The following is a 25,421-nucleotide window of genomic DNA, read 5'->3' on the forward strand; positions in this document are numbered from 1 at the left end:
ATAAATAGTTTCGATTGTAAATAGTTCTTTTACTCCTGTTCATATTTAATTGTATTGGACTTGATAAATTACTCTCCTGCACTGCGGGTGTTGTTTACGCCACTGCGTTTATTTTTTTCACATTTCGTGTAATGTGAACTCAAAATCCCAGTAGATACGCGATTTTACATGGTTCAAATAAAAATAAAGGGCTAAACAAACAACATAACTTTATTTCGTATAAGAATTGATAACTTTTAATCACAACAAGTCTACACCTTTTGCAGTACAATGCTTTCTATATAATTGACTTAATGTCAATTAATGTAACACAGCAACACGGCGGGCGTCAAATGGAAATAAACATACTATGTAAATATTATACGATACAGAAATTTAATACTTTAAAATTGCAATTTAAGTGTATTAAGATTTCGGCACAAGAAACGGGTTAAACCGTCGCTGTACGTTTTCGGTATTGATTCATATCTTAATATTTCATATCTCCGGAAAAATATGTCACACCACCAGGCCTAAGATGCATGCCAAGCTGTCCTAAATTAGCCTATGAGCTATCTAATCAATTGCTTAGATTGCAGAGATGACAAAGATAAAAAAACGAGCACACGAAAGTGATTTTAAAATTCGCGCGGTCATTCATTAATACATATTCTATCTACGGTGCGTATTAAAATTTTTTATTAATCCTTTGTAGTTAGGGGGTCCACAGGGAAGGGTATATCAAGGTACCTTAATCCGGCACTGGCGCGAAGAGATAATTTTGCCTACATATCGCTTTTTTTCCTTCCATTAGTGCTCATTTTCATAAAAACAAAAATGAACCATATTAATGCAATCTCTTTCGTTGTGATGGAAAAGCGATAGAGTAGATGTACGCCACCTCTTTTGTTTCGATGAGACAAAAGAGAGAGGTAGGTATTATGTAGACAAAAATTTCCCGCACTTGGCGCGAATCTTAGGCCTGCAGACTAGACATAGACAGTCAACCAACGTAACACGGTAGTGTTAGATTTGTGCATTTCCTGCATACAGAATATCAATATTTTTTAATTTGACTTGATGGTTTAAATAAGGTCGTTATAGATAAATTATTTTTAACTGGCATCTCAATATATTGTCTATGAATGAAAGTATGATGTGATTTTGTGTGTGACTCTCGCTCACATTCTATAGACAGCACAAAGTGAAAACGTGTTGAGGTGTCAGGTAGAAAAAAATTACCATACCATATTCTACCTTAGGAAATCAGTTTGGTGTTGAATGCAGTAAGTTGAAGTTGCTTGTGTAAACTAATGGAACGTCAGCACAACAGGAACGCCTTTTTTAATTATCTGGAGTGATATATGTGTGACATAGAAACCCGTTTAGTATACAACCTCTCACAGACTGATGACAATTTATAAACATGTTTCTGCTTTGTTAACGCTCCTTCAGTTTCACACACAAAGTTCCTGTCAAACTTCCTGTCTGTACACCTTATGTGGATGGATAATCCAGTGGATTGGATGATTTAAAAAGTTACGTTAGCAGGTTAAAATTTAAATAGCATTTATCATGGTATTTATGATATGTTTCATAGTTTCATATTACTCCATTTCGTTTTAAATTTTAAAATTTTATACATACAAAAATATTCGTTGAACACAGAAAGTTTAATTAAAATGCAAGGAAGACCTTCTGACAATCTAATTTTAAATGTATTAATAATATAATACGAGTATTTCTACAATAAAAAATGAAGTACAATATATTATTTAATATTAAATAAGTTCGCATATCTAAACCGTATTATATGTTTTTATTGTTAAAATTAACATGTTGACCTCAATTATATTTCCAGACAAAGTATACAAATAATTCAGGAAATAACAAACGAGCACGTTTATTCAGAATATGACGAAAACATTTTAAAAATATAAATTATTTAATATTTCATTTATAAATAAAATTTGCACCTTTGATTTTTTTGTTAAATTATTAATTTCTAATAAAGACTAAAATATAATATTATATCGAGTACACAACCTTTTCTAACTCGATGGTAAATATTGACTAAAATTAAACTTCGCCAGCATTTTAAAATAATAATAATCATTATAAAAATTATATAAATAATTGTACTAAATAATTAATCAAAATATTTATCTCACTTACTCAACTCAGAACTAAACAATTAATTGGCTCTATAGCGTCGTTAGTCCGGTCCATTGATAGACGACAATATTTAGTAGAAATGGCTAGACAAAAACGAGGTTCTTTATTTACTATGTTCGACAATCTCATATAAACGAGGTACTTTATATGTCCACTATGTATTTAAATATCCTTATATACATAGTGGACATATAAAGTAAACTCCTAGGTACAATAAAGTTTTAGCTTTGTATATATTATGTATTATATTATTATGTATATTTGTATAAACGCCTTTGTTAAAGGAACGTCGACAAAACAGACATTTAATTAGACTTGACTTGAAATTATGTGATCTAGCAAATATTTTCCTACTTTCCTTTTTTTTTACTTTCCTACTTTGCTAACGCTCTTTTATTTCACATACAAATTCGCATGTCTGTACACCTTATAATTACAACCAAAGGAAAACCTTCTTAAAATAGAATATCTAGTAGTTTATACTTCATCCTCCTTTGTGCCACCTTGTACAAAAAAAGAACCTCGTTTAGTTAACCACCTAGGCGTCAGCTGAAGGAGTTAAAAAAGGTCTAACGCAATATTTGCCTCAGATTTTACTATTAACCTATTATACAAATATTCGACAAATCTATGAAAATTATTTTTGGAAATATTCAATTAAATACGTAATGCGAGTAAAATTTAGTTAAACCTACTAATTAAATTAAATTTGCTTTTAAGATTAATAAAACAAAACAACCTAAAATAGTGGCGTAACTATAACAGCGTGGCCTGATTCTCAGAGCAGTAACTCGAGAAACCATGTGCTCAGAAGTAATCTAACATTAAAAAAAATATTCTATTCATCATCCAATGAATTTGCCACGGACTTAAGATGGTACAGTTACGCCACTGACCTTAAAACAGAACATGTCAGTTCCATCTGTCAGACATACACAATTAAGTTGTACCTTAGCCTTATTAGTCTTGCAATTCTTCCGGTAACTACTATCATGATACTAAAACTTATGCTTTTAATCAATTAAGTTATTTATTAGGTTGATATCTATTAAAATACGCAATCAAAATGGCGTAAGATGATTTCTAAACAAACAGTATTTGTACATTGAGGTGAAATACAAAATTGACTAAAATATACATCACAAATAATACTTAACAAGAAAGTAAAATGTAAACGTTACAACTTAATATTACAATATTAATATAATAGCCTCTTGCTAAATACACTTACTAGAAACACGAACAGAAAATACTTATTGGAAATTTTTTTTTTTTTTTTATTCAGTACAAGTTAGCCCTTGACTACAATCTCACCTGATGGTAAGTGATGATGCAGTCTAAGATGGAAGCGGGCTAACTTGTTAGGAGGAGGATGAAAATCCACGCTCCTTTCGGTTTCTACACGACATCGTACCGGAACGCTAAATCGCTTGGCGGTACGTCTTTGTCGGTAGGGTGGTAACTAGCCACGGCCGAAGCCTCCCACCAGCCAGACCTGGACAAATTAAGAAAAACTCAATCAGCCCAGCCGGGGATCGAACCCAGGACCTCCGTCTTGTAAGTTCACTGCGCATACCACAGCGCCACGGAGGCCGTCAAAAGGCCGTCAAAATTTAATATAATGGAAACTAAATAAAGAACTACTGTTGCCAGAACGAAAATATAATTTTGTTCATATTACGAGTAAGAATCAATACTGTGATATTTGTGTGGGTTTGTAACAATAAGATATACATAAAATAAATACTGGAAGTTAAGAGATTTCATGGAATAGGTATGGCATACTGTTAAGGAACAAATCAGTTTTTTAATAGACTTCATAGAGTAGGTATGATAAATACAAATGTATTTGTTGAATTTCAATACAGCTCCTTCAGCGATAGAGAAACTGGGCAGTCTATGTTTTAGTAAGAATGTTCTGTAATATCGCCATAGTGCAATTATTTTAAAGTAATAATACTGAGTCGTAGTTGTATGTTGTGGCGTAACTAAAGGCATGGGCGTAGCCAGGATTGTATCTAGGGAGGCCACGGGCCTGAAATGTTAGTTACGCCACTGGGTGTAAGAGTTTCTAGTAAGCATATTTTACTTTATACCGTCACAGTTTTCATCCTCTTTTATATTCCTACGACCTAGGTACCTTCTGATAAATTGTCAGATAGCTTAGTCACAAGTTTTTTTTTCATTTGACAAAGACTAGACTATCCGACACTTGTCAGGTGGTGCAACCGGTCCTTAGTATTTTATTTACTTAATCCATTGGAATGTTTTGTATGTCGTCGCTTTACAGGGTTTTGTCAAATGTCATTGGTTATTTCATTGAGTTCTCTTTTCATAAACTGAGGCCTTTTTGGCACATTTATCATACATATATTATTTTATGTATTGTTAATGAATCTGTTCGAACGTCTTCAAAAACGATTTAAGTAGCAAGTTAATATCGATTACTTAGTTTATTAGACCTGATATTTGATTGTTACTCCTCAATCGATTTTGTATGTTCTCGGTGTTTGGAAAGATTTAATGCTCGTCAATCATTTGTAATTGTAAATTACTATATTGAGCCAAAAGGCACTTTATAATATTATATGAACAATTGATAAGATAGTTACGACACAAAATTAGTTATATATATTACATAATTCAATACATTTAGCAATTGAAATATTTTTTATCTATAAGAGGATAAAAATAGTCAAAAATTTTCACCAAATCATTACCCCTCACTAACTAATGTCTACCACTAATAAATATACATCTAAATTTTTTTTTAAAACGTAATTTCACCGACCATTATAAAAAGTGAACTCACTTAATTGTATCACACCTACTTCAAATAGCTACGAATTTATCACAATATTATATATGTAATGCGTTTCACAGCGATCTCTTTCTCTTATACACTAATACAACAGCAAGATTTAAGGTATAGTTCCGTAAGTAGTATTTATGGCAACAGTAGCGCGACATTATTGTCGTAGGAAAGTCTAACTACAGCGCCATCTCAGGGACGCAACGAGTCGTCGAATAATATTCAAGGTACAATTGTAATTTTGACAGCTTATCATAGACGTAATCATATAATATAAATGTATGATAATGTAATAAGAAAAAACTAGAATCAAAGCACTTTTTCCTTTTGTAGTTTGTAATTAGTACCGCATGTAGATTTTTTTTAATTTGCCGAGTTTTTTCGGTTAACGCGTTCATTTGTCAGAGTCTTATTAAGGTATATGAATTAATTTGGCATTTACAATCTGATTAGCTGTCTTGCACTACTATTATATAAAGAAGTTTTTAAATCTGTAAAATAACCTCTCCCAACATATATTATTCAACATACAGTTATCAATAGACGCGTATATGATAAATTACGATTATGGTATCGTTCATTTGTTTATATAATGATGTCACCTAAATAGTATTGCGACATTATTGCAGCACCATTGTCGTCACTGAAACTATACCTCTCGGAACTATACCTTTACAATTTCCTTCGAGATTTTATAAACGGTTTAATAGTGCAGTCTATATTTTTATTAAGTGCTTCAAGACCCGACTTTTAAAATAGCTTAGTAACAATATTCTCTTGTTAGTAACAATTCACGATTGAAGTTTATAAACGGATTGTACTTTAATATAGTACGCTTAAGTTCAATTTAATAAAATTATAAATACTTTATAAGTAAGTTTTTGGTCTTTTTGGTCGTGCGATATCTTTTATTTCTTTTAGTTTGGTACCTAAATAGGTACTTAAAATTGAACCTAAACGAACTATAAAAGAAAATCGCATAGTAAATATTATGTAAAAGTTTTATTCAATAAGTTAAAATATTAATTTAAAAGTCATAATAATTAAAATTAAATTATTATGACAAATACAAGATAGCATGAGTAAGAATTATGTTATAACGCCACAGTAAAATTGACCTTTAAAATAATTATAAATACAAATATTCAATTTCACTCCCTGTCTTAAAAGACAAGTACATAGATGTAATAACAAAATCGACCTTTAAAACAGGCAGTATTAAGTCCTTTTTACTCTGACGTCATACTGGTTGAATAATATTAATTGGATACTATCAACGCTTGTACGGCGTTCTGTCGTACTGTTGAGGGTAGGAAAATTATAATATTACTTATCACTACTATAGACAAACCGCATAAGAGTCCTTGTCCTGTAGTGCGGCTTATGACAACAGAGGGGAGTAAGAGATGGGCGAGTCAACATGAGCGCCTGTGATGAATGAATGTAATAGATCCTCTATCTTTTACATTCATTCATTCATCACATTCATTCATAGGGTTGGGTGTACTCAGGCCTGTTTTAGCCTATAAGCAATTTAAGCTTGCTTAGGGCGTCTCCTATAGGGAATATATTAGACCCGATAACGAAGAAACCAGCCAAATGGACCACGCGCAGTGTAGGGTTCCGTAGATTAAGTAAGCACTTTAATCCCTTATGTAATGCACAAAAATACCGATAACCACACCATGGGATAGACGATAAAAAATTCATTCTGACTTTGGATGTAGGGAAGGAACTCCAAAAATGACAGACGAAATGACGACACGACAAGGGTTCCTTGTGGACTAGAGAACCACGAAAGTTAAAGCTATTTAAAAATCCGTGCATTTCAAATTATTATTATTATTTCTTTGTAGTTTACTTAAAGATAGAAGGGCACACAAGAGGAGATTAGCATAAGGCATCGTCCTCTATTACAAGATCCCCAAGACAGTTATGGACCTGCCAATGCATAAGTTTAGGCAATGTGTTAAAAAACATTTACTTAGACGAGGTTACTACACAATTGATGAGTTCCTTAATTGTACAGGTGCTTGGAGGCCATTGGATTAGCTTCCACCTTTCCACAGGAAGTAAAACTATAAGAAATTGTAATGATGTTAACAATTGTAAATTATAATACGTATGATTTTTTTTAAAGAGCAACTGTTGTGTTTCTTGCATGCCTTTCTAACCGGTGGTAGAGTCTTTGCAAATAGTCAAAGTTTACATTTCAAAAGTGCTTGTAAATTAAGCATACTTGAAATAAATTAATTTAGATTTTTTCGTTTTGAGAGATGCCTGCTACCCGCCCTTCATTCGTTATCCTCTGACGTCACACCTCGTGCCCATGTACAGGCGAGGACTCATTTGTGCAGTTTGCATATAACTGTACAGACTGAATTTCAACAGCAACTGAACTGCACAAATGAAGTTCCGGTGCAGTTCAATTGCAGTTGACATAGCTACATTAAAACTGCAGACTGATTGAGTAGACCGAGTGCATTTGGCGTGCAATACTTCAACATTATAGAGTATGCATGCCGAATACACGCAATCACATTGTCAATAAATAATTATAGCTTGGCAAATTTGTTCGTAACATTCCCGATGGTCCGCGCGGGCCGGGTGGGGGGTAGCGATGCCCCAAGCAGTCCTTCCCCCCGTCGCCCGCATATCGTGGGAGTGTCATCAACGAACTTGCCAAGCTATAATTATTTCGACTTTGTTAAAAAGTATTATAAATAAATATGCTAAAAAAGTAATCAAAATGGCGGTAGGTAGAGAAAATTAAGTCGTTGCTATCTCACACTCTGTCGGCTTAGTGCTTTCACTGAAAGAAAAATTAAGTTAAAATCTAGGCTAGAATCAGTGGAATGTCATATAATCAGTTTGGTTTAGTCACTAAGAACCATTGTTCATTCTGAAACCCTTCCTGAAAACGATATTTCATTTGGAATATTAGAGGATGTGCATTGGGGTAGTTGACTCATACCAAATTTAATATAAACAATATTATTTTCTTATATATCCGAAATATATCGATATTAATTAATAAAAGTTATGGATTTCATAAAACACTTGACTTAAAAATCATGTATTTTTAAAATTTTCCAAACGTAAAAAACGCTGTCGTCCATTTCATGACGTCGCAGTGTACTAAACTGCAAAGTAATTGTTAAATAATATTTTTGTCAAATGAAAAAATATTCAAACATTTAAATTTTCATGTAATCACGTATCAAAAAACAAAAAAACATACATACAGCCGAACGTAGAACCTCCTCCTTTTTGGAAGTCGGTTAAAACATGACAAACTTTTTCAATCTAGTAGAACGATAATGAACAACTTAAGGCCATTTAAAAAGTCAACTAGCCTATTGTTTATGCTAAGCCGATAGAGCATAGAGACTAGCGTTAGCTACTCTGTGTAACGGGGATTATATCAAGTATAACGTGGCACACGAGCACACCGGAGGAGCGTTCGTCATAAGGCGCCGCGGAAGCGTACGGTCGGCGGCGCGGCGCGGGCGCGGGCGTACAGCGAACGCTATAAGTCCGTCTCCGTCCACTGCTAGTCGCCGCGACGGAGGCGCCGCGCCGCGGCCGTGTTGTGGCGATACAACCACACCTGTAGGCAAAGTTGACACATTCAGTTTTTTTTTTGAAGAATATTTGCCATATATTTTAATTTTGACCAATATTCCTATTCCCCTCCAACTACACGGGGTATTGTATTGCACACTGTTTTAATTTTTCTGTCTGTTACCTTTCCATGGCTTAACCACTGAACAGATTTGAATGAAAGTCGGAATAAAAATAAATTGAATCTTGGAGCAGCCATTGTTATCCCGGAAAAAAAAAACAACCTTTGTTCGACATTGGATTTCTTATTTTTGTAATCCACTTCTGAGTCTGCTAAAACTATTTAATCTTCTGTATGAATTAGTATGTAATTATTTGAATGTATATTATTTTTAGACGTACCACCTGCATATATTTGTCCAAAACATAAGGTTCCCTGGTAAAGTTCGTAACAAAGCGAGAAGGCCACCTTTTGTATATTGTATATCGGGGTAGATTGTGTAAGGAGTGGGTACGACAATAGACCAACGGGCGGAGATCGAACCCTACCACCACCATCACCACCCCTCGGTGATGAGTCCGACCGCTCTTAACGTTGAGCTTTTGAGGCTGTAGTTTGCAGCAGTATAGCTTTTACAGAGCTTTTCCTATGAAAATATACTCACAATGATTTTTGACGTCACCCCGTTTTTAGAGAAAAGAGTTTTCATCGATCCTCGGCATTAGAGAGCCTAAGAATCTATTCTGATTACAACCCTTCCAGTTTAAAAGAAGAGACTTTCACACAAAGTTCCCCAACTTGTCCTACACTACCACCCCCTCTACTTCTCCTCAAGAGACTCCATTAGAGTTATAAATTTCACTAAATTGATAATTAGTAACCTATTAGGTACTATTTATCTTAACAAACATATAAATGCGAAAGGTCATTCGAACTAAAATGAAATTTAACAAGGAGGTAGTTTAAATAGATAGTAGACGCCCGCTAAGAACGGATTTTGCTACAGGGCCGGATTAAGGAGGTCTAAGGGCGGAAGAAGTCGCGGGCGTCCGCTATTTATAAAATATGTAGTAAACTTTATACTACAGTGATTTGTTAGCGATATGATTTATGATTTATCAAATAAAAGTTATTGTGTTTTACAGTCGTGATAAGTGCCTAAACGTCAAACATTGTTAATGAACTGATAAGCCCTAACGGTACATATTAGCAAAATTGCTATGTAAACAACATAGCAATTTGCTATACCTAATGTTTTATAAATATATTAGAATAATGGTTAATTATCGCATTGCACACTGTTTTCCAAATTATGTCAACTAAAATTGGCTTAAATTAAAGGGCAAAGGGGAAAGGGTTTTTAAATTTTCTGTTACCTTTCCATGGCTTAATCGCTATAGGCGTACATAGCGGGTGGGCCAGGTGGGCCGGGCCCAGCCTAGAATAGTCCAGTGCCCACCCTAGGATACTGAGATATCGATTTAAAATTCTATGATGGACGCCGAAATACTAATAATTTTACATAACATATTATATAAAATATCAAATAATAACAATTACAACTTAAAAAGAAAAACCCATCAGCAATAAAGACTTTAAAAAATATATTAAGACCTTTCTGATACCTACCATAGATAAAAAATAATAAAACATAAGTCGAGCCGTTTCAGAGGTCTGCGTCCACAAATATTGCTAACGAAATTTTTATATTGAGTGTCGACTCAGTTCAGTAATATGTAGGCCCACCTCAGAAAATAATCCTAGATACGCCAATGTTAATCGCTGAACAGATTTGGATAAAAGTCGGAATACAAATAAATTGAATCTTGGAGCAGAACATTGTTATCCCGGAAAAATACAGTTTGAATTGTTAATTAAGTTGTCCTGACAAATATTGTGAATCCTTTGCTCGACATTGGATTTCTTACTTTTGTAATCCATTACTGAGTCTGCTAAAAGTATTTAATCTTGTGTATGAATTAGTATGTAATTATTTGAATGTATATTATTTTTAAATATACCACCTGCACATATTATAATATTTTGTCCTAAACATAAGGTTCACTGGTAGAGTTCGCTACAAAGCGATAAGGCCACCTTTTGTATATTTCTGTTCCATGTGTTATATTTTTTATTGTGGTGTACAAATTAGTGTAAATACGTATAATAAATAAATAAATAGGTATTTAAATATGCTGAATTTAAAGAAAATTAAGTGATACTTACTTGGACTAGTATAACAATGTCTAACAATACTTGTAAGCTGCCGCACACCCAAAACTGTGTGGGAGCTTCCCTTATAACGAAATATGCAGTCTTGAAGAGGTCTCCACACGTCCACATGATCACCATACTCAGGCTAGAACAATCGAAAACGAACAAGTAATAATAGGGATGATGACAATTTTTTAAATTGTATATAAATTAAGAGTATACTAATAGTAAAGCAATTTTGTAAAAGGAACAGGGTATCTGCGATCATTACTTTCGGAGCTACAGGGATTTAAAGGGTCAGATTTGCGGCGCTGCTGCGGTACCCTGGAAAACGCCCCATACAAAATGGCACGAACTAATGACGTCGTAGGCAATGTAATGATCGTTAGATTTGTATATGCGTACAAACAAAATTACTAATATCTTTGTTATTTGTGCGTTTATGTTTATAGTTCAAATATTAAAAAATGTCACATTTAATGTAAGGAAGCTAAAACTGTATGAATTTTCATCTAATTACGTTAAAAGATTTTTAATAGATTTTGAAATTTTATAATCTCATTATTTTGCAAATATCCAAAAATATAAAAATATCTTTGCTTTTTATATATAAATTAGTTAACAATGACCCTATTTACCCAAAAAAAAATAACCTCAAGTCTATAGCGTCTCACATTTTTCGTGTAAGTTTTTTATCTTGACCTATCTAAGAAAACTTTAGTCATCAAGACGAATCTAACGATATCTTAATTACGTAAATCCGTTCAGCGGTTTGGAAGATATGAGGTAATACAGAATATTACATATATAAATTTTTAAAAAAAAAAAATTGATGATTTGATCATTTGTAATCACCAAATTACATATTGCACACTCTTAAGTATTAGGTACGCATTCTCGCTCATATTATTTCATATCACCATCATCTTACTATATTATTGCAACTAAAAAACTTATTACTTTTATCATGGGACGAAAAACTAAACTAATAATAATTCAGTCGTGCCGTTATCATTGGAAAGTTCAATGTATTTAACCGAATTTGTAACTCGCATCAAATCTTATCGGAAACTGTATATTAAGGAAATGAACTCATGACATTCCGTGGACACTATATAAAGGGTTATCGCCGAATATACTATCAACAGAACTTAATATACAATGTGTAAATATGTACGAGTAGGTACCTATAATAATAAAACAAATCGACCGTTTTCATAAATATAATGGTAGCAATATGAACTGGCCAAGTCTTAGTTATATTCCCTTTGAATTTTTTACACACATAGGTATTCTTTCTCATATATTTTTTCTAATCTATATAATAATTAATAAACCAAAGTTACGCAATTTATTTGCAACTGTTGAAATAAAGTCGAAAATTAATTAATAACATCAACAACAAAAATCCCCGAGAGGCGACGAGAGTTTAGGCGTTAATTAATTTTTAATTAATTCACCACTTAGCGCTGGCTCTGAGTAGTGTAGATGTGGATTAAATATTCATGTTGTTTACACGTTTAATATACGTAACTGTTAGCCTGCGAGACTAACTACATTTATAAATAAAGCTTAGCTAGCCAAGCCTCAAGTGAGATCGTCAATTACAAATGAACTTCTCTCCATATTTACGCACATATGAAAAATTGCGCAAAGGTCTCTCTGGACATTTAATAAAATAAAATATAAAACACTAGCCGACGCTTGCGACTTCGTCCGCGTGAACACGATGTAAACTTTCAACTACCCCTATCCTACCCCTACCCCTAGCCTACCCCTACCCCTACCCTACTCCTACCTACCCCTACCCTACTTTTCTGGTTGGTTTTTTACACCTTGTGGCCGCAAAACCTAAATATCTTACGGAACCCTATTTTTTTCCAAAATAAAATTTAGCCTATGTTACTTGTGGATAATGTAGCTTACGAATGGTGAAAGAATTTTAAAATCGGTCCAGTAGTTTTTGAGCCTATTCATTACAAACAAACATACAAACAAAGTTTTTCTCTTTATAGTATTAGTATAGATTACATTACGCGTTACACACGTCTGGACCCGGCTTTAAAAATCTCGGTTATGTGGGCAGTCCAGTTTTAGACTAAACAGTCTCAAGTAGTGGTCCATTTTAAACACAACTCAAGCACAATTTGAGTGACGTTGAGAACAAAAGACAAGTCACACACGTCTCATTGTAACAAAAGAGAGCTATATACTAGACTCGCCGTTATTGGTCGACATTTTTCTTCATCTTAGGTCTAAAGAAATAAATTATCATGGAAAACTAGCCTACTAGCTATTGGTTAAAATACCTCATGCCTTCTGTGCTTTTGTTGGTGAGGTTCTTAGCTATCTGGGGCGCTCCAAGCATGGCCTCGGTGAACACTGCCAGGAACCCAACAAGCTCTACGAACGGTGAAAACTCTATCAACAGGTATGTGATAGCTGCACCGAGGACTGAGAACACTAGCATACAGTCCACATAGCTCTGGAAGTCCGTCCACGCCCAGAAATACTTTCTGTCCATATCTGAAAAAAAAAATTACATAATAAATATGTTTATTTACAAGTGTTATCCTATATCTTAAAGTAAGACAATGACCTTGAATATAATAATGGTTTAAATTCAACTTTTACACGCAAAATAAACTTAAACAGACATCAGGTATAAGTAAAATATACCTACCTTTTCACAATCAGTACAGTGGAGAAAGAATAAACTTAGCCCTCATTCACACGAGTTTTTTTAATGGACGTTAAAAATCGTTCAAATACAACAAATGCATTTCCAAGTGTATGTTCACACGACAGCGTTTTTAAAACGACGCTTTTTTTCGAGCAGTGTTGTATTTTCAATTTTGGGCGTTGGAAATTAGACCTTCATTTACTTCATACTATATTTGAACGCTTTTTTAACGTCCGTTAATAAACTCTCGTGCGAATGTGGACCACAGTAGTTTTAGTTTATTAGTATTATTTTAGTTCATAATGGGCGTATAATATGCGCCAAACTTCGAGTCCGCTCTGAACACAGTTAGTTTAGCTGGGCTACTTCACAGACACCATAAAAAGTGTGTGTCAGCTCCGACGCACGATTGGAGTTTACTCTTTCAGATCGACTAACTAAATAAGTATATGTTGCCCCGCAGCATACACTATGTATGCCTAAAAAGTTAAAGTTGCGTTACCGAGGACCAGCAGGCCGCGGCGTGGGCTGTCTGTGCCTGTCAACAGCATGCACATGCACGCAGTAGCGCATGGTGAAAGGTGCGCAGGATAGGTTGCGCACAAAAAACGTAAGGTTGTCATTTGTTTATCGAATTTTATACATTTTTTTCATAATGGGGGCTATATATGAAAAATCGATTCTAAAGGAGTAAACTCCAATAAACTCCAAAAACATCTCAAGCAGGGTTATATCAGAGCGGACGTTTGGTGCATATTATACAACAATATTACCATCAATCTCCATTATGAATCGCATACTTTAAACACATTCTTATAACAAAGTAAATTGATGTTAGTAATCAACAGTTCCAATAGCCGAATGTAACAGAATCGTCAGTAATGAAAATCTGCTAGTCTGCATGCTTAAAAACTCCCTAAAGTCATCAGCACTGCAGTTTTGACTGAATGTGTCAAAAAAATTGATAATTATAACTAATTAGCGGACGCTCCCGACTTCGTCCGCGTGAAACTCGATGTAAACTTTCAAGTACCCCTACCTAACCCTTACTCTTTTTAACCGACTTCAAAAAAAGGAGGAGGTTCTAAATTCGACGCGTATGTTTTTTTTTATTTTTTTTGTGTCATAAGAACCTTCTCCTGACAATAACAAATACATCAAAAAAAATAGTGAAATTGGTCCAGCCCTTCACGCGTGATGGCGTGACCAAGGGATATATGGATTAATTTTTATATAAATATAGATTTGCATAAATCGTCTGCATTCTGCATTGTAAAAGTCTGTGTGTAAGTGAGAAATTACTTCTTTCACATGAAAACTCAATGGCATTTCAAAACTCTAGTGTTAAACTTAAATAATATAATGAATATTCTGCTGGCTGTGGTGTTTTTTGCCTAAACGTTGAGTAAAGTGAAACAAGTTATACTGGCTACTGTTTAATCTGTGGTCTGAAACCATAAAAAAAAAAAAAATTATCTATGCAAAAGAAAAATTGCCAACGAGACATTGACTCGACTTAACACTAGCATTAACCTTATTTCTTATTTTTGTAATGGTATTTTGTTGTACTAATAAAGAAAGTCTTATAACATAAATTTGTTATTTTTGTAATGGTATTTTGTGGTACTAATAAAGAAAGACTTAACAGCTACTTATAGATTGACAAACAATTTTTTGAGGTCAAAAAGTGTGGTAATGTAAAATTAGCATTTTAGTGATACAAACACATAAGATTTTCCCACCGTGCAGTGCCTTATCACGTTTTTAGATCATAAATGACAATGGTTAATGTGTAAATGACAGTGCAAATTTGGTAACTTTGTTTCACATACTGTATATTTCCTAATCAAAGTTACTTTCATTATCATTTTTTATCAATAGTAATGTAGGAAATATCATGCAAATTGACAATTACATTGATAAGATATCTTTAAAACATTATACACAATAATTGACCTGGTCAATGCCCTGATAAATAATTATTATTACAGTAATAAATTGCAACAATATGTAGGTGACGAAACCCTCAATGAATCAAAGACATGCAAGTTAGTAATACAATAATGAATTTTTGATAACCAATGAACCTATTAAAAAATATTAAAAAGCAAATAATTTTTTCGACATTTTGTCAAATCCACACAAAACTTTAATGTTTTGGAAAGATCATGCGATAACAATAATGAAAACAAACAAACATATAACAAAAAAGGACACAAAAAGCCCAAAGACATGATCATATTTTGTAACTGTAACAAAAAAGAATAAACAATGAATGAACAAATGCTGAACTGTGAACAGATATTCGTTATCACAACAGTAATATCACAAGACTCACCATAAAAGCGGTGAGGTTTCTCGCCACCAACGATGCCACTGCGTTGACCCAACCACTGCGCTGTCTCATCTGGCTGAGCTGAGCCATTCACACAACATAACAGTATATATAACATGAATATTGCACCTAATGTCACCAATCACACCAACCACCAAATAAAACAAAATAAAGTTAACAAATAACAAAGAAATAAAAAGATATAATACAAACTACATTGTTAATAGAAATCATTATACATTGAATTTAGAGAAAATTATGTAAATATAGAGAATATGTGTTCAAAGCCCCAACCTGTCTCTGCTATACATTTTAATACAATAAAATAAATTGCAAATATTGTATGAAATAAATAGGTATCCAAAATAAAAGTTAACAGTTAAGATAAAATAACTGAGAATCAAGAATCAATAAGAACATACATAAATAACAAGTATTTATAATTTAAGCATTAATGATTAATATAGTTTTCAATTAAATAAAGTTAGTCAATATGTTTCAAATATCAATATTTAAAAGTGTACATTTTTAGTTGCAATAGTCCCAAAACTATTAACAGAAATGTGTAATATTATTGTAATACAGTAGCAAAAGTTAATATTCAATAAACAATCTAATACGGTTAGATTCAGCTGTCTAAGAGATACCAATCATATAGTGTGTGTAAGATTATACAATGCAAGCAGCTAATTATTACAAAGTATCACTAAACAAACCTGTGAAAATTCGTTCCCTCGATCTAATAATTTGATTTTTTTTCTTTACATTCACACATAGGTGGATCATTGCAAACATTGTGGCATTCATTACTATACTCTGAATTAATAATGGAATTTCATATCGTTTGCCAAACCTAAAATTAAAATAAAACATTATTGTAGTAACTATAAATTGTATGATAAGGTTAGGGGTTTATTATAAAATTGAAATTTACAACTATCTACTTGTATTTTAATAATAAGCTTGAATTATATGTATTCTTAAGGGTAAATGGTAAGGATAATTTCTTGAGTAATAGTAAAGTAATTAATGGTAACTATAATTGTAATTAACTGCTACAGCAGAATATCATGGGTAGTAGATAGTAGTAGCTGATATCTACACATTCCAGATATCTCCAGTTTTTAAATCACTTCAAATTCATCCCAGGCTTCTTTCTTCCTTGTTGTACTGAAATACTTTATAAATTTTTCACAAAAATAATTTGTTATTCTAGCTTATGCTACATATAATTTTAGAATTGATTTAGCCTTCTATTTTAGAAAAATAATCAAGATTAAACAATCCCTTAAATGTTTATAATTAATGAAGAAAATACTTAATTTCTTGAGTCAATTTTCTTGGGTCAAGACATCCTCTGCGGAACATAGGCTCCTTGTAAGAACTTTAATTATCATTAAATAATATTGAAATTGTTTTTAAATTAGATTTCTTTTTCTAACATTGTATTGTTTAGGCACAAAAGTGCAATCTTGTTACAGAGATAAATTTTCTATGAAGTGTCTTAGTCAAATAACATACAAGATTAAATGAATTATATTATACCTACTTACCAGAACAATATGCGCAATGTGTTTGCTATTAATAGCGTCAAACAAACATACAATGAGAATCCTTCAGCATCCTGAGTCTTCCTGATCTGTCTGTACTGTGGAACATATGGGGCTACTCCCCCCACGATCATGGCCGTGGCTGCACCCCAACCCACTAAATGGCCCACGGTGAGCCCTAGCTCATCAGAAACAATCCAATCCATTGTTCAAATTTTTTTACGCCCTAATATTTGGAAGACTCTACCAAAATATAATAGTCTATTTTCATTACACACTTGTAAGAACTTTTTAATTTCATGATAACAAATTTTTTGATTTACGCTGTTCAGCCTTGGTTTATTTTTAATATTAATTATCTCAATTTAATAGAAAACTAAATAAATTTATAGAACCCGAACAGAAGGCAGAAATCTCGACTCAATTTCTGTCTGGCAGAATCAGAAAATGAGTGACATATTGACATTTGTCGTCTCGTCTCGTCTACTCCACAGAGTACAATACAATTCCAGTTATAAACAAAGAGTATAATAATTAAAAACTAAATACATGAAATGACAATCAAGTCAGATTGTTAATTTATTTTTATCTGTCTTTGCGGCTCTGGATTCGAGTATTTTTGAGTCCGATAGTGACAAACAGACAGTTATGTAAATCATCTTTGGCTTTATTCCGATTACCGATTCACCGAAGCGATGAATTCTTCGATCTTTTCGCATTCCTATTTGACACTGACATATTTTTATTTTGGCATTTGAATTTGGCTTTGGCGTTTACTACAAAAAAAATAGACTGAAATCTGAAAAATAACCGGGTAATTTTCCAGTTTGCTTAGATTACGTACTTATTTTTAGGCTTAACTTTTTAACAATGACTTTGATTTCAAAATTACTCCGTGCAAATAGATCTATCGATTTGCTTCCTGTGATTGGAATTAACAAATTTAATTATCCTCGTTGCTATTCCACTGAAAAAGAAAAGGGGTTAACACAAAGTCGAGAAAGAGCTGATGTATCAACAGACGTCCGACCGCTTGGTGAAAAAATCAAAGAGACTAGCAAAACCGTCTCATATACTGGTATAATATTAGCTGGTTTAGGAGTAACCGGCATCATATTTTACTACGTATTTCGGGAATTGTTTTCCAGCAATAGTCCCAACAGTATATACTCTGTAGCACTAGAAAAATGTAAAAACGTGAGTAAATAAATGCTTTTTATATGAACATAGTATGCACCTACCACTATTTCTAGATAAAACATCATCAAAATCATACTAACCTGTACCCAATACATATCTTATTAAAGGTACTATTAATTATTTACGCGGGCGAAGCAGCAGTATTGTTTGTAGTACATTGTACAGTTGTCTTGCGACTGCTCTAGGATGGTAGTGCATAATTATTTTAATTAACATCTAATAAAAATGTATGCCTTATATCTACCGCCAATCAGACCCATTGGCCAAACCAATTCATTTGTTACCTGTTGTGGCCTAAGATGCTTGCCAAGAGTTAATTGTCTGTATGATATGGATTATTTATTTATAACCACCTTTCAGCCATTATCAGCGCTCAGTTGTGTCTTGTGTCAGAAATTGGAACCTGTCAGACCTTTCACAAGACCACAGCTCATAAAAGTGCGACTGAAAGAGCAAAAACAAGAGAAACCGCACAAACATCAGACGTGTTACTGAAAGAACAAATGGCTAACTATACTCTTTACACCAGTGGACCTAAAACCACCTCACAGGTTAGGTCCACTGGTGTAACAAGTATAGTTATGTAATTACAGGCACACAAGGCTCACACCTGTGCCTAAAGTAGAGGTGTGCAGTGGAGTGCATAGTCTTATATTTCCTACAAAGTGCTTTACCGTTACAAGTGATCAAGTGGGCCATCTGCATTTTCTAAAGATGTGCCTGCAAAGTTAGTAGTATTTTTTGACAAAAATCAACTTTCTATTTTACAGGACCCAAGAGTAGAGGAAGCTTTGGGTACTCCAATTTTGGGTTATGGAGAGGAAACTTCCAGGCGGAGAAGAACCAGAGTCAGTCATGCAGTGTATGAGAAAGATGGAGTTAAACATATGAGAATGAGGTTCTATATCAAGGGAATTAGAAATAAAGGTGTCGCTGAACTAGATATGAAGCAGGTTAATATTTATGAAAAAAATTTCATTTTGAACTTTTACTTTTATTAAATTATATTAATACACTTATACACACAGAATTTGTCATATAAATAATGTCTTTAAACTATTTATCAGCTCTTGAGTATTTATTATACCAATTTAGACTTAAATACACAAAAATCTAGATAATAACTTTGTGTTACTTGAATAACAAACAATTCAAATTATTATACAACTCAAAAATATCTGATCAAATGGTCTATTTTCTGATCATCCAATCCCTTTATCAATCATACTTGGAAGATATCAATATATATCTTCAAACATCCCTAGTAGTCAAAATAAAATTTGTAGGAAACCTATCAACAGACAACTATAAAAAATTGTATACTATATTATGTAGTAAACATTTAATTTATCTTTCTTACAGAATGAATATGGAAATTATGACTGCAGATATTTATTAGTACAACTGGATGACTACAGTGGTAAAACTTTCATCATTGAAGACAACCGTGGATTTCTAGATACTGGAAAACCAGAGTTTGGCAGCCAACAGTTGCCTACATTAACTCTGACACAGTAAATAGCCCTAGAATATGTATTACATATGAAGTCAACCTGTAGATAAATGTATATTATTTAGATAAGTAATAGATAATTATGTTAAATAAATACTGTTGTTTATTTGATTATTTTTTCATGAGACATATAAAGAATAGTTCAGCTCCATTATTATAACTTGGCCATGTCGCTCGTAACACTGCTGATGTTCGGCGCGGGCCGGAGGGTGTGGGCGATAAATGAAAAACCCACGACTGGCGCACGTCACTTGCCCGCACGCACGACTTTACACCCGCGCCGCGGCGACAGGGGAAAAGACTGCGCAGTCTTTTCCCCTGTCGCCCGCATATCATGGGAGTGTTATCAACGAACTTGCCAGACAATAGTCTATTTCAATGGCCCACTACAGGGTCCTTCTTATGCTGCTACTACTACACAAATAGGTCACTGTGATAGCCCATTATTACCTGGGTTGGGCAGTGCCGGACCGCCTAAAAACCCATCCTACCTTCTAAACACTGGTGTCTCTGCCATAAAGCCTACCACCAATGTCGCGGGTCTTTTTTACCTCCCATTCTCTTTCCTCCTTCTTGATCTTTACATATTCCAGAAAGTTCTAAACTGCATTCTAGCTTTATATTTATTAGATTAGATTGTTTACTTCGTTTCCCAATTCCTTTACTTTCGTGAATCATGAAGAGATTGTAATAGAACTTTGTGGCTTACGGCGCGTGCGATGATTTTCAATTGGTGTTGTTGTCCGTTTTACACCCATATATCGAAGAATAATGCGCCACTAACTTGTCCTCAATTCATTAAGGTTAACAAACTTCAAATCTTGACTTAATAAATAATTTTTATTAAAATTATAGACAAGAATCATCAGGTACCACATTAATACTGCTCTAAGTCGACTATATCTATCTACTATTGAAAAAAAAAGCGCTTGTTTGAACTGAGAACCACAATCGTTTTAACATAATCTGTTTCTTAAAATAATGACTAGTCCCTTTTCCTCCACGGAATTATCTCCCAAGCCATCAGAAGGCGATTTCTGAAGACAAATTTTCTTATTCTTTCAAACAGCCAGTGGAAAATAAAAAGAAGTGACAGGTACTGTGGCCACGCCCATTTCAGTTCTTGTATAATACTAGGAGTATATCGAAATTCCATTTCTGAGATTCTTAGAGTAATACTTAGCTCCATGGTACCAGTTTGACCATTTTGTGTTCTGGAAAACATTGGATTGGCTATTGTTGTAACTGCAAAGATATTAAATTATTAGAATATAGATCATTAACACAGTTTAAATACATTAGTTATAGTATCATTAACACAGTATAAATATTTTAAACTAGCAGATGTTCATGACTTTGACTGTGTAAAATTAAGTTTTCCACAGATCTTGCAGGTTCTATGGATTTTCATGAGATAAAAAGTATATCTGTATTGAAAAAATATACTTACCATCTCTTCCCAAATATTCTTCTAATATAAAGTCTACTATATTTTTGGAATTGTCACCCTCATGATAAAAGAGCGAGGAGTTATGTGAAATATCCAATATATTACGCAAACATGGTAATTGCTGGTTTTGGTAAATTTCTAAGTTGCCATAGTATTTGTATCCACTTGGTAGACCACTGAATTCTTTGGTTATAACTGCTAGACTTTGCATTTGCAAAGGGCAAACATTCTGAAAGTTTAAAATAATTTTAGAATTTGCAAAATCAAAAATGGATTTATTCATAATAGTGAAATTATGAAGCACTCCTACAATGATGCATCCCACATGCAGTTTCATTCATGTTGCATAAAAATAATTAAGAATCATACTTGGGTTTGAAACTAGTCTGCCCCCATAGCCAAGTGGCATGTTGATTCTCTTTCTACGATCGCTAACGTTTAGAAAACTAGAAAAATGTATGAGAATGACAGATCTTGATAACTTGACCTGTCGATAGCAAATGTCATTCCCATACATCTTTTTAGTTTTCTAAGCGTTAGCGATCGTAGAAAGAGAATCGACGTGCCACTTGGTTTGTGGGCTGGTCTATTTCATCAAATTCATTGGCATAAAGCTGTTAATCTATTTCAGTTAGAAACCAAATATGTTAGGAATATGATAGTGCCTTAGAAAACAGCAATAACTTAAGAAATGCACATTATAGTTTCATATTGGAGGTTCTTAGGATTCAGACATGATAATGAAAGTAATTATAATATTACATACCTTGATTTGGAAGTCTATCCCTAAAATTAAAATTATAGAACTTATAAATCTATTCTTTGGAACAATTATGTTATACTTAAATTTAAGAATATCATTTTTTCCGTCTTCATTAATATCATCTTCTTGTATCTGTAATTGACAAAAAATGTTGTATAATTTCGTGTAATACAAGTAAGACTGCAGTTACTAAACTATAGAGCATTTTTAATTTTTTTTAAATTTGGTGTTCAATTGAGGCTTGAATGATAGTCTAAGTGTTCATTTACACAACCAGCAACTGCTTCCGGCGACTGCAATCGATTGCAGTCGTCGACGTCTCGGTGGCAGTCAATGGCAGCTGACTGCATTTGTAGCAGTTGCTGCTGGTGTAAATGAACCCTAACTCTAACTATTGCAAGCTCTATTTTAAAAATAAAAGGAAGGAAGGAAAGTGATAAAATACAATATTATGTAGGTACTTACCTGAATTTCAACACAATTTTCTTCATCTATAACCTCCTCTTCAAGAGCTGCTGCATCACCACATATTATATTAACACTAGGGTCATCTGTCTCTGCTATTAGTAAATAATCATAAGTTGAGTGCACTAGTGGTTGTTCATAGAAGTATGAGGATTTCAACCAAAATCCTGAAATTTTAAGAGTAATAAAATGTATACCTTAAAGAATTTCATATTAGTAATGATAATTTGGTTTATCCTGTCATCAATTCTGGCTACAAATGACCCTCCCCCTGTAAAAATACTACCTTTTTTTACACTTTATTTGCAAAACCCAACAGTTTCACTGGCATAGTTCCTTGAGAATATGGGGATAAAATATGTGTGACACTCACAAATAATGTGTCTTTGTAGTGGTAAAAGGAGTTCCAAAATTGTTTTAGTAAATCGAGAGATGACCACTTACAACCCTACAACATCACAAAACTGCTTGGCGTTAGTAGGTGTCAGCTAAGAAAGGATTTAATGATGGGGCCAGATTAAGATGGACAAAGGGCAGATGAAATTGTGTGCCTATCAAAATTTCCTAGAATAATTATCAAAACTTAGTGGTTTTAACCTAATTTAACAAGCTTATCAGTAGAACAAAGTAACAAATGAACTACTGTATTTGAAAACTAAGCCAGAAATCTGATCAAAAATGAAAAAAAACATCATTGATACTTTATTTACTTTACAAAAAACAATAAATCAAAGTCAATGGCCTTATTTAGTTAATGTATTTGTATTAATTTATCTATTACTTATAATAAATCTGTAAAGAGGTCAATTCTGTACATGAAATATATTGTCAAAATAACCATCAGCGGGTGATTAGTTGATTGATACTGATGCCAAAAATGCATTCAGTAAAATTTTTGTCTGTCTGTCTGTATGTTTGTTATAGAAATAAAACCTACTCTACGGATTTTAACGAAACTTGGTACAATTATTCTCCACTCCTGGGCAGGTTATAGTATACTTTTCATCACTCTACAATCAACAGTAGCAGAGCAGTGAAGGGAAATGTTGGGGAAACTGGAGAACCATTTTTACAGCGATACTACTGTAAGGGCTGGACTAAAAAGGTCTCAGGGCGGGCGTCCGCTAGTGTGTAATAAGTTTACACATTTTCCCTTTAGTTACCTACACCTTATTTCGCTATAATTCGTTATGGATACACGTACATAGGTGTCTATACTTCTTACCTCTTCCTCTGTAAGCTACAATAAATGGCAGAATAACGGTTAGTATTGTTGTTGTTACTGTAAACAACGTCGCTTTTGATAGTAAACGACTTTTATACTGCACTTCGACGCTATAACTAAAAGTTTTGTACAGAGCCATTATAACATAAAATATCGCATTACATAGTAGTATCACATAACTCTTCTGGGCTACATAAATGTTTAAACACTCTATCTATTCAGAAACTAAGAAAATTAATATTATTTCCAATAATTTCTACATGCATTTCATAATCTCAAGTTTGACATTGACAATACGAAAAATGAAAATTACAAACACAAAAATCGATGTACAAACAAAACAAGCTGTCAGTTACTTAGCAACCATAGTGTTGCAAAATCGAAAAGTGTTGTTAGCGACAAAAAAGATGTCTAATAAATTAATTTTATTTTTCTATGAGAGAGAAAATTAACTTTTAGTTACTAATATTTACTAATTATTATTTTATTGAAAGCGAGGACCTGGGTAAATCCCGAGTGCCGCGATGTCTGGAGAACCAATTTCACAATGCGACATTTATTTGCTATTTCTCCACTAATCGCATTAAAACTGATTTAAAACAAGATAAGCATTCAAATTGAAAACTTACACCATGCAACACACAATAGTTAGGTATCTACACAATAAAACTTTAAACCACAAAAGTCAACCTACCGAAGTTTTCTAGACTCGCTTCGTTGCTCAGCGAAACCTCAGTCACAAAAGGCACTCTTTATAATTGTATTTAGACTACCTATCAGAACCGTTCCGGTGTCGGTTACCATGTGGTTACTACGTTTTTTACCGATTTCAAAAGAAGCAGAGTTTATCAACTTGTATTTGTTCCCAAGTCGTCCTTACGCCGAGTCTCACAGATTGCTCATTTAAAGCGTGGAAATATTTACCTTCTCTTCTCGCTCCCAACTGGGGCAGCATAGATGAGTTATTAGCGCATGAAAAATGAGGCGCTCAAAAGAGAAAAATACACAACTCAATGTTAGTTGTGGTCAACAACAAACGTTGATCAACAACAAGAGTTGTGTGTTCAGGAAGTTTAAAACTATACATATAAGTATACATAAATATATAATGAAATTAAAGACAAATTTGTGCATGTGTGCGCTCAGTGTTGTAGCCTAATTCGGATCACTTTTTGCGGTGATTTTGTACGGACGTAACCGATCAATAGTTTAAAATTATCATTGTGGGGCAGAGATTCTGACGCCTTCAAGCCCACTAGTTTCTATCTTAAGATACATCGATCGTAATGATACCTACATAATAAAGGTTACCTAAGTACGTAATTTCCGAAAGTTGCATATTTTGAGCACGTATAATATTTTTTCTAGTTTAGACAGGTTCCCAGACTTTAACTTTACAAAAGAATATAATAACCTACCTAGTAAGTAGTTGAAACAATATAATGTTTTGAAAGGCAAACATTTTTTTTGAGAGCTTGATTAAATGCTAAAG

At 33.4% G+C, this 25,421-nt stretch overlaps 3 protein-coding genes across 5 annotated transcripts; 1 reads left to right on the forward strand and 2 right to left on the reverse strand.

Annotated features, from left to right (window-relative positions):
- Positions 1 to 192: 192 nt before the first annotated feature.
- On the reverse strand, positions 193 to 17,928 carry LOC112048690 (solute carrier family 66 member 2). Of its 3 annotated transcripts, none has more exons than XM_052891137.1 (6): positions 17,317 to 17,928; positions 16,480 to 16,616; positions 15,767 to 15,844; positions 13,055 to 13,271; positions 10,758 to 10,890; positions 193 to 8,576 (listed from the first exon to the last, which is right to left on the reverse strand). In XM_052891137.1, exons 1-6 carry the CDS (start codon positions 17,517 to 17,519, stop codon positions 8,520 to 8,522), a joined length of 825 nt encoding a protein of 274 aa, XP_052747097.1. In that variant the 5' UTR covers positions 17,520 to 17,928; the 3' UTR covers positions 193 to 8,519. The 3 variants fall into 3 exon arrangements, with proteins under 3 accessions (XP_052747097.1, XP_052747096.1, XP_052747098.1); XM_052891136.1 differs by having other exon boundaries at positions 15,767 to 15,892; XM_052891138.1 differs by lacking the exon at positions 15,767 to 15,844 and having other exon boundaries at positions 17,317 to 17,903.
- A 133-nt stretch (positions 17,929 to 18,061) lies between these two features.
- LOC112048691 (mitochondrial import inner membrane translocase subunit Tim21) lies at positions 18,062 to 20,134 on the forward strand. The gene is made up of 3 exons (XM_024086335.2): positions 18,062 to 18,510; positions 19,284 to 19,466; positions 19,876 to 20,134. The coding sequence occupies exons 1-3, from the start codon at positions 18,184 to 18,186 to the stop codon at positions 20,029 to 20,031; spliced, it is 666 nt and encodes a 221-aa protein (XP_023942103.1). The 5' UTR covers positions 18,062 to 18,183; the 3' UTR covers positions 20,032 to 20,134.
- LOC112048692 (transmembrane protein 231) lies at positions 19,487 to 24,217 on the reverse strand. The gene is made up of 5 exons (XM_052891135.1): positions 23,930 to 24,217; positions 22,705 to 22,871; positions 22,243 to 22,371; positions 21,477 to 21,705; positions 19,487 to 21,271 (listed from the first exon to the last, which is right to left on the reverse strand). The coding sequence occupies exons 1-5, from the start codon at positions 24,066 to 24,068 to the stop codon at positions 21,012 to 21,014; spliced, it is 924 nt and encodes a 307-aa protein (XP_052747095.1). The 5' UTR covers positions 24,069 to 24,217; the 3' UTR covers positions 19,487 to 21,011.
- Between the last annotated feature and the right edge of the window lie 1,204 nt (positions 24,218 to 25,421).

The sequence above is a fragment of the Bicyclus anynana genome, chromosome 3 (genome assembly GCF_947172395.1).
Source record: "Bicyclus anynana chromosome 3, ilBicAnyn1.1, whole genome shotgun sequence".
Taxonomy (NCBI): Eukaryota; Metazoa; Arthropoda; class Insecta; order Lepidoptera; family Nymphalidae; genus Bicyclus; species Bicyclus anynana.